The sequence below is a fragment of the Chionomys nivalis genome, chromosome 14 (assembly GCF_950005125.1).
Source record: "Chionomys nivalis chromosome 14, mChiNiv1.1, whole genome shotgun sequence".
In the NCBI taxonomy this organism is placed as follows: Eukaryota; Metazoa; Chordata; class Mammalia; order Rodentia; family Cricetidae; genus Chionomys; species Chionomys nivalis.
This window is the reverse complement of record NC_080099.1, coordinates 56,269,385-56,282,316: the sequence shown is the minus strand read 5'-3', so window position 1 is coordinate 56,282,316 and position 12,932 is coordinate 56,269,385. Positions and strand designations below refer to the sequence as shown.

The 12,932-nt window shown below is 40.8% G+C and overlaps 1 protein-coding gene across 1 annotated transcript in view; it reads right to left on the bottom strand.

Annotated features, from left to right (window-relative positions):
* Tpgs2 (tubulin polyglutamylase complex subunit 2) overlaps positions 1-12,932 on the bottom strand; it is a 59,702-nt gene that overhangs the window by 23,383 nt on the left and 23,387 nt on the right. The window contains exon 2 of the mRNA XM_057788714.1: positions 4,987-5,066. Within this exon, the coding sequence (XP_057644697.1) occupies positions 4,987-5,066 (80 nt within the window). The remainder of the gene's footprint in view (positions 1-4,986; positions 5,067-12,932) is intronic.

Below are 12,932 nucleotides of genomic sequence, written 5' to 3'. Positions count from 1 at the left end.
TATGCTCAGCTCTTCCAGCTATTCTTAATAGACAGTTTATGCGATACCTACAGAAAGGGCTGGTAGAATTCCAGTAGTACTAATTACTCATTTGCTGATGTAATATATTTGTCTCACCAAGAATGACATTACTTTATACAAGCAGTGTGTGTGTGTGTGTGTGTGTGTGTGTGTGTGTGTGTGAACGCATAGTATAAACCTATATGCCCATGGATGCTAGAGGCCAGCCAACCTTGGGTGTCATTCTTCAGGTGCTATCTACCTTTTTGCTTTTTGATACAAGGACTCTCACTGAATTAGGGTTACAAGTGCATCCACCACACTTGGCTCCCCTGATCCCCATGGGTTCTAGTATCAAACATAGGCCCTGATGCTGTGTTAGTACTTTACTGAATGAGCTAAATTTTTTTAAAGAATTATTCAAAATTCACAAATCAGAGTAAACTATCAAAATAAAATATTTCAAGTACTAACCTGAGCATATAAATTGTAAAGTAAACCAAATTTCATGAAACACACTAAGTCTTCACTATTCTTCTAACAGTGACTAGTGGGTCCTTGCCTGGCCTTTAAGGTAGCTTTGCTACAGGTCTTTCTGTCCCAGGCACCCACGGTCCTGACAGGGCCTCCTGTCACAGCGAGCTCTATTTAGTGAAGTTTTCAGGGTACTATATTTAGGTGGTTTATCTGCCCTGGCCAATGACTCACTGGCTGATATTTTATTTTCTCTTTCAGCCAATATAAAGTTGGCTTTTCCTGGGGTGGGGAGAACAGCCTACCTACTTCAGAGGGCATCTTCCTACAACAAATACACACTCACTCTTTCCTTTTGCTCCCCACCTTTGGTGGCAGAAGATGGGAAGGAACAAGAAAGAAGACAATGGACAGGACGTGAATGAAAAGGGGAAATAATGAAGATTGGAGTGAGGAGCTAAAGAGAAAGTCAGGAATAACCCTGCAGACTAGCAACACGGAAATCACGTATTCCAGCACAAGGTAAGGTTCTGTAACATAGCTCTCCACTTTCAATGCTTTCTCCTCTAACCACAAATTTCTTTAAACTACACTAAAAATGGAACCCACTAGAAACCTCTACAATTACACAATCCATTTTAGGAACTGAATTTCTAGAAACTCTTCATCAGAATTGTCTATACCTCAAGGAAGAGGAGGAGCTGCCCACTGTCTCTTGCTCACCTGCCTACTTCTACACAATCTTGTATGCTACTGCTCCCTCTACCATTGAGGTACTTTATCTGGGAAGGGCATTGGACAAAAGATACAAAGGGGCAGGGAGGGGTATTAATTTTGAAACAGGTACTTGTCTTTGCTAAGCTGACAATCTTGAGTTCCTGTTGCAAATACAGCCAAATAAAGGGTTTCTCATGGAGCCCACCAAGAAGGCACATGAAAATAATAGTGGACTCTGAAGCAATGAGCACAAATTTATCTACTTAGTTTTCTTCAAGAGGACGCTCTCTAGTGGAGGGAAAACCTGGGTAGTGGCGTGATGGTATGAAATTCCTAGGACAATTCTCAAAAGCATCTTCAAAGTTCTTCCTATAAAAAGGCAGAGGAGGTAGTTTATTGAAATCTTTTGGTGAGTATGGTCTAAGAGTCTGGAGCCAAAGATAAAGCGCTGAAGACTCTTCTGTACACAATTAAAAACAATCCTAAAATTTGTCTTATCTAGGGGTCAATACTTGCATTGCTGAGGTTCTGATAAAACTCAGCTAAGATAAACTCAGCTAAGATAACCTTCAAGTCAATAATGCCCAATTAAGGCTTACTCAATTAAGATTCTGAAGCAGGATTGTCAGGGACGTCTTTGCAAAGGCAGCAACCTGGCTTCAGAGCTCTTGGGTGTGGTACCTTCTATTTTAGGACTCTGCATAAACAGCCAGGCTATAATGTCATAGTCTTATAGTCTCCTGACTTGTTTTATCTAATTCATTCATTAATCCATCATTTAATAAGTGTCTATTATGACATTACTATAGGTTGGGCACTAGAAATTGTGAATGAGCCAAGAGAAGGCTGGGTTATACATGGACTGCTAATGCAAACCCACCTTCCTCTTCATCCTTGACAGAACACTCTCTTAACTAAAGAGCACTGTATCCTATTAAACACTTGCTTTTTAAGACTTCTGCAATCCAGGCTGCAGACTGATGTAAACACAGTTCAAAGAGGAGGTTTTTGAGCAATTTTTCACTTTTCTGGTCAAAAGTGACAGATATGGAAGCTTTTCTTCCTGCCGTGAGCTCTAGGTGACAGGTGTGAGTCTAGCAGTCATCTAGCTAGCACAAAGGAAAAGAACACAAGAATTCCAGAAACAGTGGCTTAGTACTGTCTGGTGAAGCAACTCAAACTACTTCAAACAAGACTTCTTACATAAAAACAATACTCTTTGTCTAAGCTATTGCTAGCTTTATACAGAGAAAAATGAACAACATGTGTGGATCCTTGATGGACAAAGAAAATCAGAAAGGGTCCTGAGGAGGAGGGGAGGTCAGAAGATAGTGGCGCTATAGCATCCAAAAGATTTATGGGTAGCAAATCGGCCTGGAAAACTACCTTCTAACTGGAGACACAAACAAATGAACAAAGAAATAGCAGCTATCTCACTGGGTGTCTGAGGAAGAGTAGAGATGCTGAAGAGCTCAGGAGGATGTGATGGCCTTCTTGGAGGAAACTAAGAACACATCTACCATTCCATCTCTAAATCAACCTAAATTGACTGATTGGATAAGAACAGAGTAGTAAGAAGAGGCTCACAGTAAATCCTACTCATACCCCAGACACCAAGGTATCTGCTGCTAAAACAGTTTAGTTCCTAAACTCAGTTTGGAGAGTTCCCCGAGTACCATATGCCATCTCATCACAGCGATACCCAGAGAAAGAGTACTGCACAAACTCTGCTCTCATCCATTTAGGCTCCTGCTGAATAGCAATACCATGGGACCTTTCCCACCAAGGGTACCAGGAAATAGCTAGGAAGCTGTCCCAGCAGCTTAGGAGACTTTAATTGTTGACTCTTAGCTCCCAAAATAGCTTGGCAGCCACCTTGAGAAGTTCAACCTACAAAAGCCTTGGGAAGCAGACAGGTGGTTCCACTCATCTGGGAATTCAGGGCTGGTGGTAGGGAGTGATTGAGCAGCATTCTTTGAGTGGCTTGGCTCAGTGAAGCCCAGGGAAAAACCACAGTTATTTTTTAACAGACAAGAGGCAGCTGAACACCTCGACCTTAGAAGCTTGGCCTGCTGATGCCTTGAAAAATAAAGGCGACGCCCTGCTCATCACCCTTGTTCCTGGGAAACAGCTGGGAAGCCTGTCTGCAGAAGTTGGCACCAGATAACCTGCAGAAAATACCTCTGGAGCTCTTGGACACTGGCAAGTATTTGGTCTGAGCCCAGTGGATGTTCTAGTGAACAAGAATCTCTCATACTAACAGTGTATTCCACTGCTGGGCATGCTGTGATAGTACCCCACACAATGTGACCTATAAAAACTGACAGGTACCCCACACCTAGCTTGGTGCACCATGTCCAGAGCTGTAGTAAACCTGTTGCATGTAAAAGACCTGTATCTCAGGTGTTGTGAGAATTTGGCAACTACTGCAGCAGAGATCAGGGAATTACCTGCAGATATCACCAACTTTGATTACTGCTGAAGAAATGACATAGAAACTGAGGTGTCAACATGTAGGAAACTAGGAAAGTTGATAGCCACCTTCATGAAAACACAGCAAAATTACAAAAAAACAAAATGAAAACAAAACCACGGCAGAGCAGAGATACGAGAGAGAGAGCGAGAGAGCGAGAGAGAGAGAGAGAATGAATGAAAGAAAATGAATAACAGAAAGGGCAGTAGGAGAGGGAAAAAGGTATGCAGGCTCTAGAAAATTAACAGATTAAATAAAAAAATAACAAAATGGCAGTACTGTCTTCATCAGCAATAACCTTAAAAGTAAAGGATTAAAGTTCCCGAATTAAAAGATACAGACTGGCTGAATGAGGAGCAAACAAACTAAGACATAAACTCCAAACCCAATAATGTATTGCCTGCTAGAAACTTACTTCACCAAACAGCACACTGTTATGGAGTATTATTTTAAGAAGTGTAACATTTGTTTAATGCTGCAAAGATGTGTTGCATTCTTTTATGTTATATTGGTCTAACTCTGTGAAGCTGTGTTTCTTTGCCTGTCTAAAACAACTGATGGCTCCAATAAAGAGCTGAACAGCCAATAGCAAGGCAGGAGAAAGGAAAGGCAGAACTGACAGGCAGAGAGAATAAATAGGGAGAGATTGAGGAGCTAGAAAAGATGGAAAGAAAAGATATACAGAAATAGAGAAAGGTCAAAAGGTAGACAAGATAATTTAAGGAAATTTGGCTAGAAATAAGCCAAGGTAAGGCAGCCATTCATATGCAATAATAAGTCTTCACATGATTTATTAGGGAGTTGGGTGGCGGGTTCCCAAAAGAGAAAAGAGTCAAAGAATAAAACAAACAAACAAACAGGAAAAATCAAGATGCTTAATAATATTGTGGTTCTCCTGGCCCCGGGATGCTGTGAAAATTCGAAGGCAGATTCTTTCATTGTATACAAACCATGAAAAGTCCAGATAATGGAAAGCATTTAGGTCTGATAAACTTCCAGAGGGAAGCTGGGGAGCATCAGCCACAGATCTGTTAGTGGTTTCTGCAACACTTAACCATTTTCTGTCTAGCATGATGCATACTAATAAGCACCTTTTTCTTCCACAGCTGAACTTGTAGTTTTGTTGTGTATATATACAACCTAAACATCCATTGCTTTCATAGATTCCCAGGGTCTGAGAAAACACTTTGCTGGGAAAGTGGAATGGAATAGAAGTTGTGATCTGACATGATAATAAGTTTCTTGCTCTAATCATTCCTTTCCAGGGGCATTTAAATTGACCTCTCTTTGTTGAAAGATGAAGATTCTACACAGAAACTTACTTGTTCCCATGAAGAAATCATATGACGTTCAGCAGGTAGCTTTTCTATTATGCTTACTTCTGTCACACCTGGGGAAGATTCTGGAAGAAGAAAAAATATGGTATAAAGTTGTAGTTGGCCTGCTCACACATTCTGTACTTTAGGTTGGTTACGTGTTGATTACTACTCTATGACTGTCCAATCCTTCTGATGAGCATTTACATCCCCTATGAGCAAAGTAGAGGACTGGCTGATCCCTCAGAGCCCCAGTACCATAACTTTGTAGGACCCAGCATACCCCAAAGGAAGACCATAACTAAATTGTCTCTGCCATCTACATTTATCTAGTTGAATGACATACAGAGATTCTAAACTTTCAGTGATTTCACACTGCATCTCTTGGTATATACACAGTTAAAAGGAATAAGGAATAACACCTCTTTAAGTTTCTAGAAGAAATACAATTTATCCAGGCACAGTGATACAGTACTTTAATCCAGCACTTAGGAATCAGAGGCAAGCAGACAGGTATCTGTGAGATTGAGGCCAATATGGTCTACATATAGCAAGTTCCAAGACAGCCAAGACAACCCTGATTTAAAAAAAAAGGACTTGGTTTCTAATTTTCTTCTAAATAAAATTTATCTACTGGACATGTTATTCTACTTGATGGAGTTCAGAATTTAAAAGCTAGAATAGGCTAGGCTAGGCATGGTGGTACTAAACTTTATTTAAGTACTTGGCAGAACGAGGGAGCTGGGTCTAACAGAAGTCAAGGCTATACTGTAGTAGTGAGTTTCAGGTAAGCCCAAGCTGCAAATAATGCCTAAACAAACAAACAAATTCAAAGCTGGGGTTGGGGAGATGGCACATGGGCAAAACTGCTATGCAGTTTAGCTGTGTGGTGTGGGAGGTCCTTCAGTCTATGATGTGTTGCTTTTATTGGTTAATGAATAAAGAAACTGCTTTGGGCCTACAGTAAAGCTATAGGGGAACAGAGCTAGGTGGGGAAAACTGGATGGAATGCTGGGAGAAGGAAGGCGGAGAGGGAGATGGAAGCCATGGAGCTGCCTCCAGAGTTAGACGCTGGAACTTTAGCCCGTAAGCCGCAGCCGCGTGGTGATACACAGATTAATGGAGATGGGTTAAATTAATACCTAAGACTTAGCCAATAAGAAGTTAGAGCTAATGGACCAAGCAGTGATTTAATTAATAGTTTCTGTGTGATTATTTCGGTTCTGGGTGGCTGGGACAAACAAGCATCTCCTCCTACACATATGTAGAGGATATATGAATCCTCGTTCATAAAATAAAGAACAAGACCACTACCAGCCAACTATCAGGACGATAAAAAGAAATGGTTTCACAGTGCCCTGTTAACATCCTTAATTTCAGGCTCTAGGCTTCTAGAATTCTGAGAGAGTAAACAGCTACCATTCAAAGCCACTCAGTCTATGGTACTTATTATGGCAGACCTAGTAACTAATGGAAAGTCTACCTACTTTCTGTGATCATTCTCACTGCCATCACCCTTAAGTCATGGCTACTGCAAACCATGATAAAAAATCACACGCACAAACCCTCTTCTTGTTCTGATCTCTTCTTGGCATGCTACAAATCTTGTTCGACAGTTTGGTTGTCAAAATATGGGTTTTAATATATTTTTGTTTGATTTTATCTTTCATAGTCCGAATCCTTTACTCCAGTATCAGTTTTCTCGTTGCCTCTATGTCTCTAATCACCCCCAAACTAAATCTGTACTCATATTCAATTATGTTGTAGCTGCTTTCTGATACACATATACAAGTGTGTCCACGCTTCTGTTTACATATATTTCATGTTCTACCTCCACCACAAAACCACTTTAGATTACTCTGGTTTGCACTGATCTCTAATTCTCCTGATATAATTTCCCATACTATGTATGGTAAATACTACATATTTATATTTAATGATATGATATTTTGAGATATAAACTATTTTGAGCTATGTTTTTTAATATGAAGTCTAAGCATCATATCAAAAAATGTAGATACTCCCTGGGCTCCCTGCAGGGGCTCTATACCCCGCATACTGCCTCTCTCTTCTTGTCCCACCCAGCTTGCATCCAGAACCCTTCTTCCTTCTGCCCCCTTTCCTCTTTGGGCACATAACACCATCCAGCTCAGTCTGTCTGGCGCTGGGGGCAAATCCTCAGGGCAAGTAGGCAGGCGAGACCTCCTTTGTCTCACTGGCCCGCCTGCACCAACCAAGGTAGGCGCTTTGTTTACGAACTACCCAACCTGCACGGAGATCTGATCTCGGCACCAGGAGAGACAGCAGTGCGGTGAGTTTGTGACCAGCGGCGGCGGAAGCAGCCCTGGACAGGGAACTCTGAAGTTCCTCATCCCCCTCCCTATACTCCCCGGGCTCCCTGCAGGGGCTCTACTCCCCCATACTGCCTCTCTCTTCTTGTCCCACCCAGCTTGCATCCAGAACCCTTCTTCCTTCTGTCCCCTTTCCTCTTTGGGCACATAACACCATCCAGCTCAGTCTGTCTGGTGCTGGGGGCAAATCCTCAGGGCAAGTAGGCAGGCGAGACCTCCTTTGTTTCACTGGCCTGCCTGCACCAACCAAGGTAGGCGCTTTGTTTACGAACTACCCACCTGCACGGAGATCTGATCTCGGCACCAGGAGAGACAGCAGTGCGGTGAGTTTGTGACCAGCGGCGGCGGAAGCAGCCCTGGACAGGGAACTCTGAAGTTCCTCATCCCCCTCCCTATACTCCCCGGGCTCCCTGCAGGGGCTCTACCCCCCCATACTGCCTCTCTCTTCTTGTCCCACCCAGCTTGCATCCAGAACCCTTCTTCCCTCTGTCCCCTTTCCTCTTTGGGCACATATCACCATCCAGCTCAGTCTGTCTGGCGCTGGGGGCAAATCCTCAGGGCAAGTAGGCAGGCGAGACTTCCTTTGTTTCACTGGCCTGCCTGCAACAAGCAAGGAGAGACATCACCAGAACACCAGGAGAGCTAGCACTGCAGAGAGCCATCACTGGGAAGGTACATCAGTAGGCAAGGAGACCTGATCCGGTAAAAGAAGATCCAGAGGGGAGCATTCGGAGAAAGAGATGGGCAGGCGCCAATGCAAGAATTCACCTAACAATCTGAAAAACTATATGAAACCACCAGAACCCAGCGACCTCCCAACAGGTGGACATGAACACCTTAATCATGAAGAAGTAGATAAAATTGACTTTATGAAAGTGATTGACGCCCTTAAACAACATGTAAAAAATGCCCTTATAGAAATGGATGAGAAGTATAACAGAAAGTTTGAAGAATTGAGTAAATCAGTGAATGATACCCTAGGAAACCAAGGAAAAACAATCAAACAGATAATGGAAACAGTTCAAGACTTAAAAACTGAAATGGAGGCAAAGAAGAAAACACAAACAGAAGGCCAGCTGGACAGGGAAAATCTAGGTAAACGAATAGAGACTACAGAAGCAAGCATAACCAACAGAATACAAGAGATAGAAGAAAGAATCTCAGATTCTGAAGATACCATAGAGAAAATAAACACGCTGATCAAAGAAAACAGCAAGGCCAACAAATTCTCATCACAAAACATTCAGGAAATATGGGACACAATAAAAAGACCAAACCTAAGAATAATAGGAATAGAAGAAGGAGAAGAAGCGCAGCTCAACGGTCCAGAAAATATATTTAATAAAATTATAGAAGAAAACTTTCCCAACCTAAAGAAAGATATACCTATGAAGGTTCAAGAAGCATACAGAACACCGAATAGGCTGGATCAAAAAAAAACATCCTCTCGCCATATAATAATCAAAACACAAAGCATACAGAATAAAGAAAGAATACTAAGAGCAGCAAAGGAAAAAGGCCAAGTTACTTATAAAGGTAAACCTATCAGACTTACACCTGACTTCTCTATGGAAACCATGAAAGCCAGAAGGTCCTGGATAGATGTACTGCAGAAACTAAGAGACCATGGATGCAAGCCCAGACTACTATACCCAGCCAAGCTTTCGTTCACTATAAATGGAGAAAACAAAATTTTCCAGGATAAAAACAAATTTAAACAATACGTAGCCACAAATCCAGCCTTACAGAAAGTAATAGAAGGAAAATCACTAACCAAGGAGTCCAACAATGACCACAATATCTCAGACAACTAGAGACCCTTCACCAGCACAACACAAAGAAGGGGAACACACAAAATTTACAACTTAAAAAATGACCGGAGTTAACAACCACTGGTCATTAATATCACTTAATGTCAATGGACTCAACTCTCCTATAAAAAGGCACAGACTAAGAGATTGGATACGAAAACAGGATCCAACATTCTGCTGCTTACAAGAAACACACCTCAACCACAAAGACAGGCACCTACTCAGAGTAAAGGGTTGGGATAAGGCTTATCAAGTAAATGGACCTAAGAAACAAGCAGGGGTGGCCATACTAATTTCTAACAAAGTTGACTTCAAACTTAAATCAATCAGGAGAGATGGAGAGGGACATTTTCTACTCATAACAGGAACAATTCATCAGGATGAAGTCTCAATCCTGAATATCTATGCCCCTAATATAAAAGCACCCACGTACGTAAAAGAAATATTGTTAAAACTCAAGGCAGCCATCAAACCGCACACATTAATAGTAGGAGACTTTAATACTCCTCTCTCACCAATGGACAGGTCAAGTAGACAGAAACCTAACAGAGAAATAAGAGAATTAATGGAGGTAATGAATCAAATGGACTTAACAGACATCTATAGAATATTCCACCCAAATAGGAAAGAATATACCTTCTTCTCTGCAGCTCATGGAACCTTCTCAAAAATCGACCACATACTCGGTAACAAAGCAAACATCCACAGTTACAAAAAAATATTAATAACCACCTGTATCTTATCAGATCACCATGGATTAAAGCTAGAATTCAGCAACAATGCTACCCCCAGAAAGCCTACAAACTCATGGAAACTGAATAGTCAACTACTGAACCATACCTGGATTAAGGAAGAAATAAAGAAAGAAATTAAACTCTTCCTTGAAGACAATGAAAATAAAGAAACAACATACTCAAACCTATGGGACACTATGAAAGCAGTTCTGAGAGGAAAGTTCATAGCACTAACTGCCCACTTAAAGAAAACAGAGAAAGCACACATTGGAGACTTAACAGCCCACCTGAAAGCTCTAGAAAAAAAAAGAAGCAGACTCACCTAGAAGGGGTAGAAGACTGGAAATAATCAAACTGAGGGCTGAAATCAACAAAATAGAAACACAGAAAACAATTGAAAGAATCAATGAATCAAAAAGCTGGTTCCTGGAGAAAATCAACAAGATTGATAAACCCCTATCCAAACTAATCAAACGGCAGAGAGAGAATTTGCAAATTAATAAGATCAGAAATGAAAAGGGAGACATAACCACAGACACAGAGGAAATTCAGAGAATCATTAGATCTTACTACAAAAGCCTGTATGCCACAAAACTGGAAAATGTAAAAGAAATGGACGCTTTTTTAGATAAATACCATTTACCAAAGTTAAACCAGGACCAGGTGAACAACCTAAATAGACCTGTTAGTCGTGAAGAATTAGAAGCTGTTATCAAAAACCTCCCTTCCAAAAAAAGTCCAGGACCAGATGGTTTCAATGCGGAATTCTACCAGAACTTCCAAGAAGACCTAATACCTATTCTCCTTAATGTATTTCACAATATAGAAACAGAAGAGTCATTGCCAAATTCCTTTTATGAAGCTACAGTAACTCTGATACCAAAACCACACAAAGACCCAACCAAGAAAGAGAATTACAGGCCAATCTCACTCATGAACATCGACGCAAAAATCCTCAACAAAATTCTGGCAAACCGAATCCAAGAACACATTAGAAAAATTATCCATTATGATCAAGTAGGCTTCATACCAGAGATGCAGGGCTGGTTTAACATACGCAAATCTATCAATGTAATCCATCATATAAATAAACTGAAAGAAAAAAACCATATGATCATTTCATTAGATGCTGAAAAAGCATTTGACAAAATTCAACATCCCTTTATGATAAAAGTCTTGGAGAGATTAGGGATACAAGGGTCATACCTAAATATAATTAAAGCTATATACAGCAAGCTGACAGCTAATATCAAATTAAATGGAGAGAAACTTAAAGCCATCCCACTAAAATCAGGAACACGCCAAGGCTGTCCACTCTCTCCATACCTCTTCAATATAGTTCTCGAAGTTTTAGCAATAGCAATAAGACAACATAAGGGGATAAAGGGGATTCAAATTGGAAAGGAAGAAGTTAAACTTGCATTATTTGCAGATGATATGATAGTGTACATGAGCGACCCCAAAAACTCCTCCAAAGAACTCCTACAGCTGATAAACGCCTTTAGTAATGTGGCAGGATACAAGATCAACTCCAAAAAATCAGTCGCCCTCTTATACACAAAGGATCTGGAAGCAGAGAGAGAAATAAGAGAATCATCACCTTTCACGATAGCCACAAACAGCATAAAATATCTTGGGGTAACTCTAACCAAGGAAGTGAAAGATCTATTTGACAAAAACTTTAAGGCATTGAAGAAAGAAATTGAAGAGGATACCAGAAAATGGAAGGATCTCCCTTGCTCTTGGATTGGGAGAATCAACATAGTAAAAATGGCAATTCTACCAAGGGCAATTTATAGATTCAATGCAATCCCCATTAAAATCCCATCAAAATTCTTCACAGATCTTGAAAGGACAATAATCAACTTTATATGGAGAAACAAAAAACCCAGGATAGCCAAAACAATCTTATACAATAAAGGAACTTCTGGAGGCATTACCATCCCTGACTTCAAACTCTATTACAGAGCTACAGTAATGAAAACAGCGTGGTACTGGCATAAAAACAGAGAAGTCGACCAATGGAATCGTATAGAAGACCCGGATTTTAACCCACAAACCTATGAACAACTGATTTTCGATAAAGGAGCTAAAAGTATACAATGGAAGAAAGAAAGCATCTTCAACAAATGGTGCTGGCACAATTGGATGTCAACCTGTAGAAGAATGAAAATAGACCCATATCTATCACCATGCACAAAACTCAAGTCCAAATGGATCAAAGACCTCAATATCAATCTGAACACACTGAACCTGATAGAAGAGAAAATGGGAAGTACCCTACAACATATGGGCACTGGAGATCGCTTCCTATGTATAACCCCAGCAGCACAGACATTAAGGGCAACATTGAATAAATGGGACCTCCTGAAACTGAGAAGCTTCTGTAAAGCAAAGGACACTGTCATTAAGACAAAAAGGCAGCCTACTGACTGGGAGAAGATCTTCACCAACCCCGCAACAGACAAAGGTCTGATCTCCAAAATATATAAAGAACTCAAGAAACTAGACTTTAAAAGGATAATTAACCCAATTAAAAAATGGGGCACTGAACTGAACAGAGAATTCTCAACAGAAGAAGTTAAAATGGCCAAAAGATACTTAAGGTCATGCTCAACCTCCTTAGCGATCAGAGAAATGCAAATCAAAACAACTTTGAGATATCATCTTACACCTGTCAGAATGGCTAAAATCAAAAACACCAAGGATAGCCTTTGCTGGAGAGGTTGTGGAGAAAGAGGTACCCTCATCCATTGCTGGTGGGACTGCAAACTTGTGCAACCACTTTGGAAATCAGTGTGGTGGTTTCTCAGAAAAATTGGGATCAACCTATCCCTGGACCCAGCAATACCACTCTTGGGAATATACCCAAGAGATGCCCTATCATATGACAAAAGCATTTGTCCAACTATGTTCATAGCAGCATTATTTGTAATAGCCAGAACCTGGAAGCAACCTAGATGCCCTTCAATGGAAGAATGGATGAAGAAAGTGTGGAATATATACACATTAGAGTACTACTCTGCGGTAAAAAACAATGACTTCTCGAATTTTGC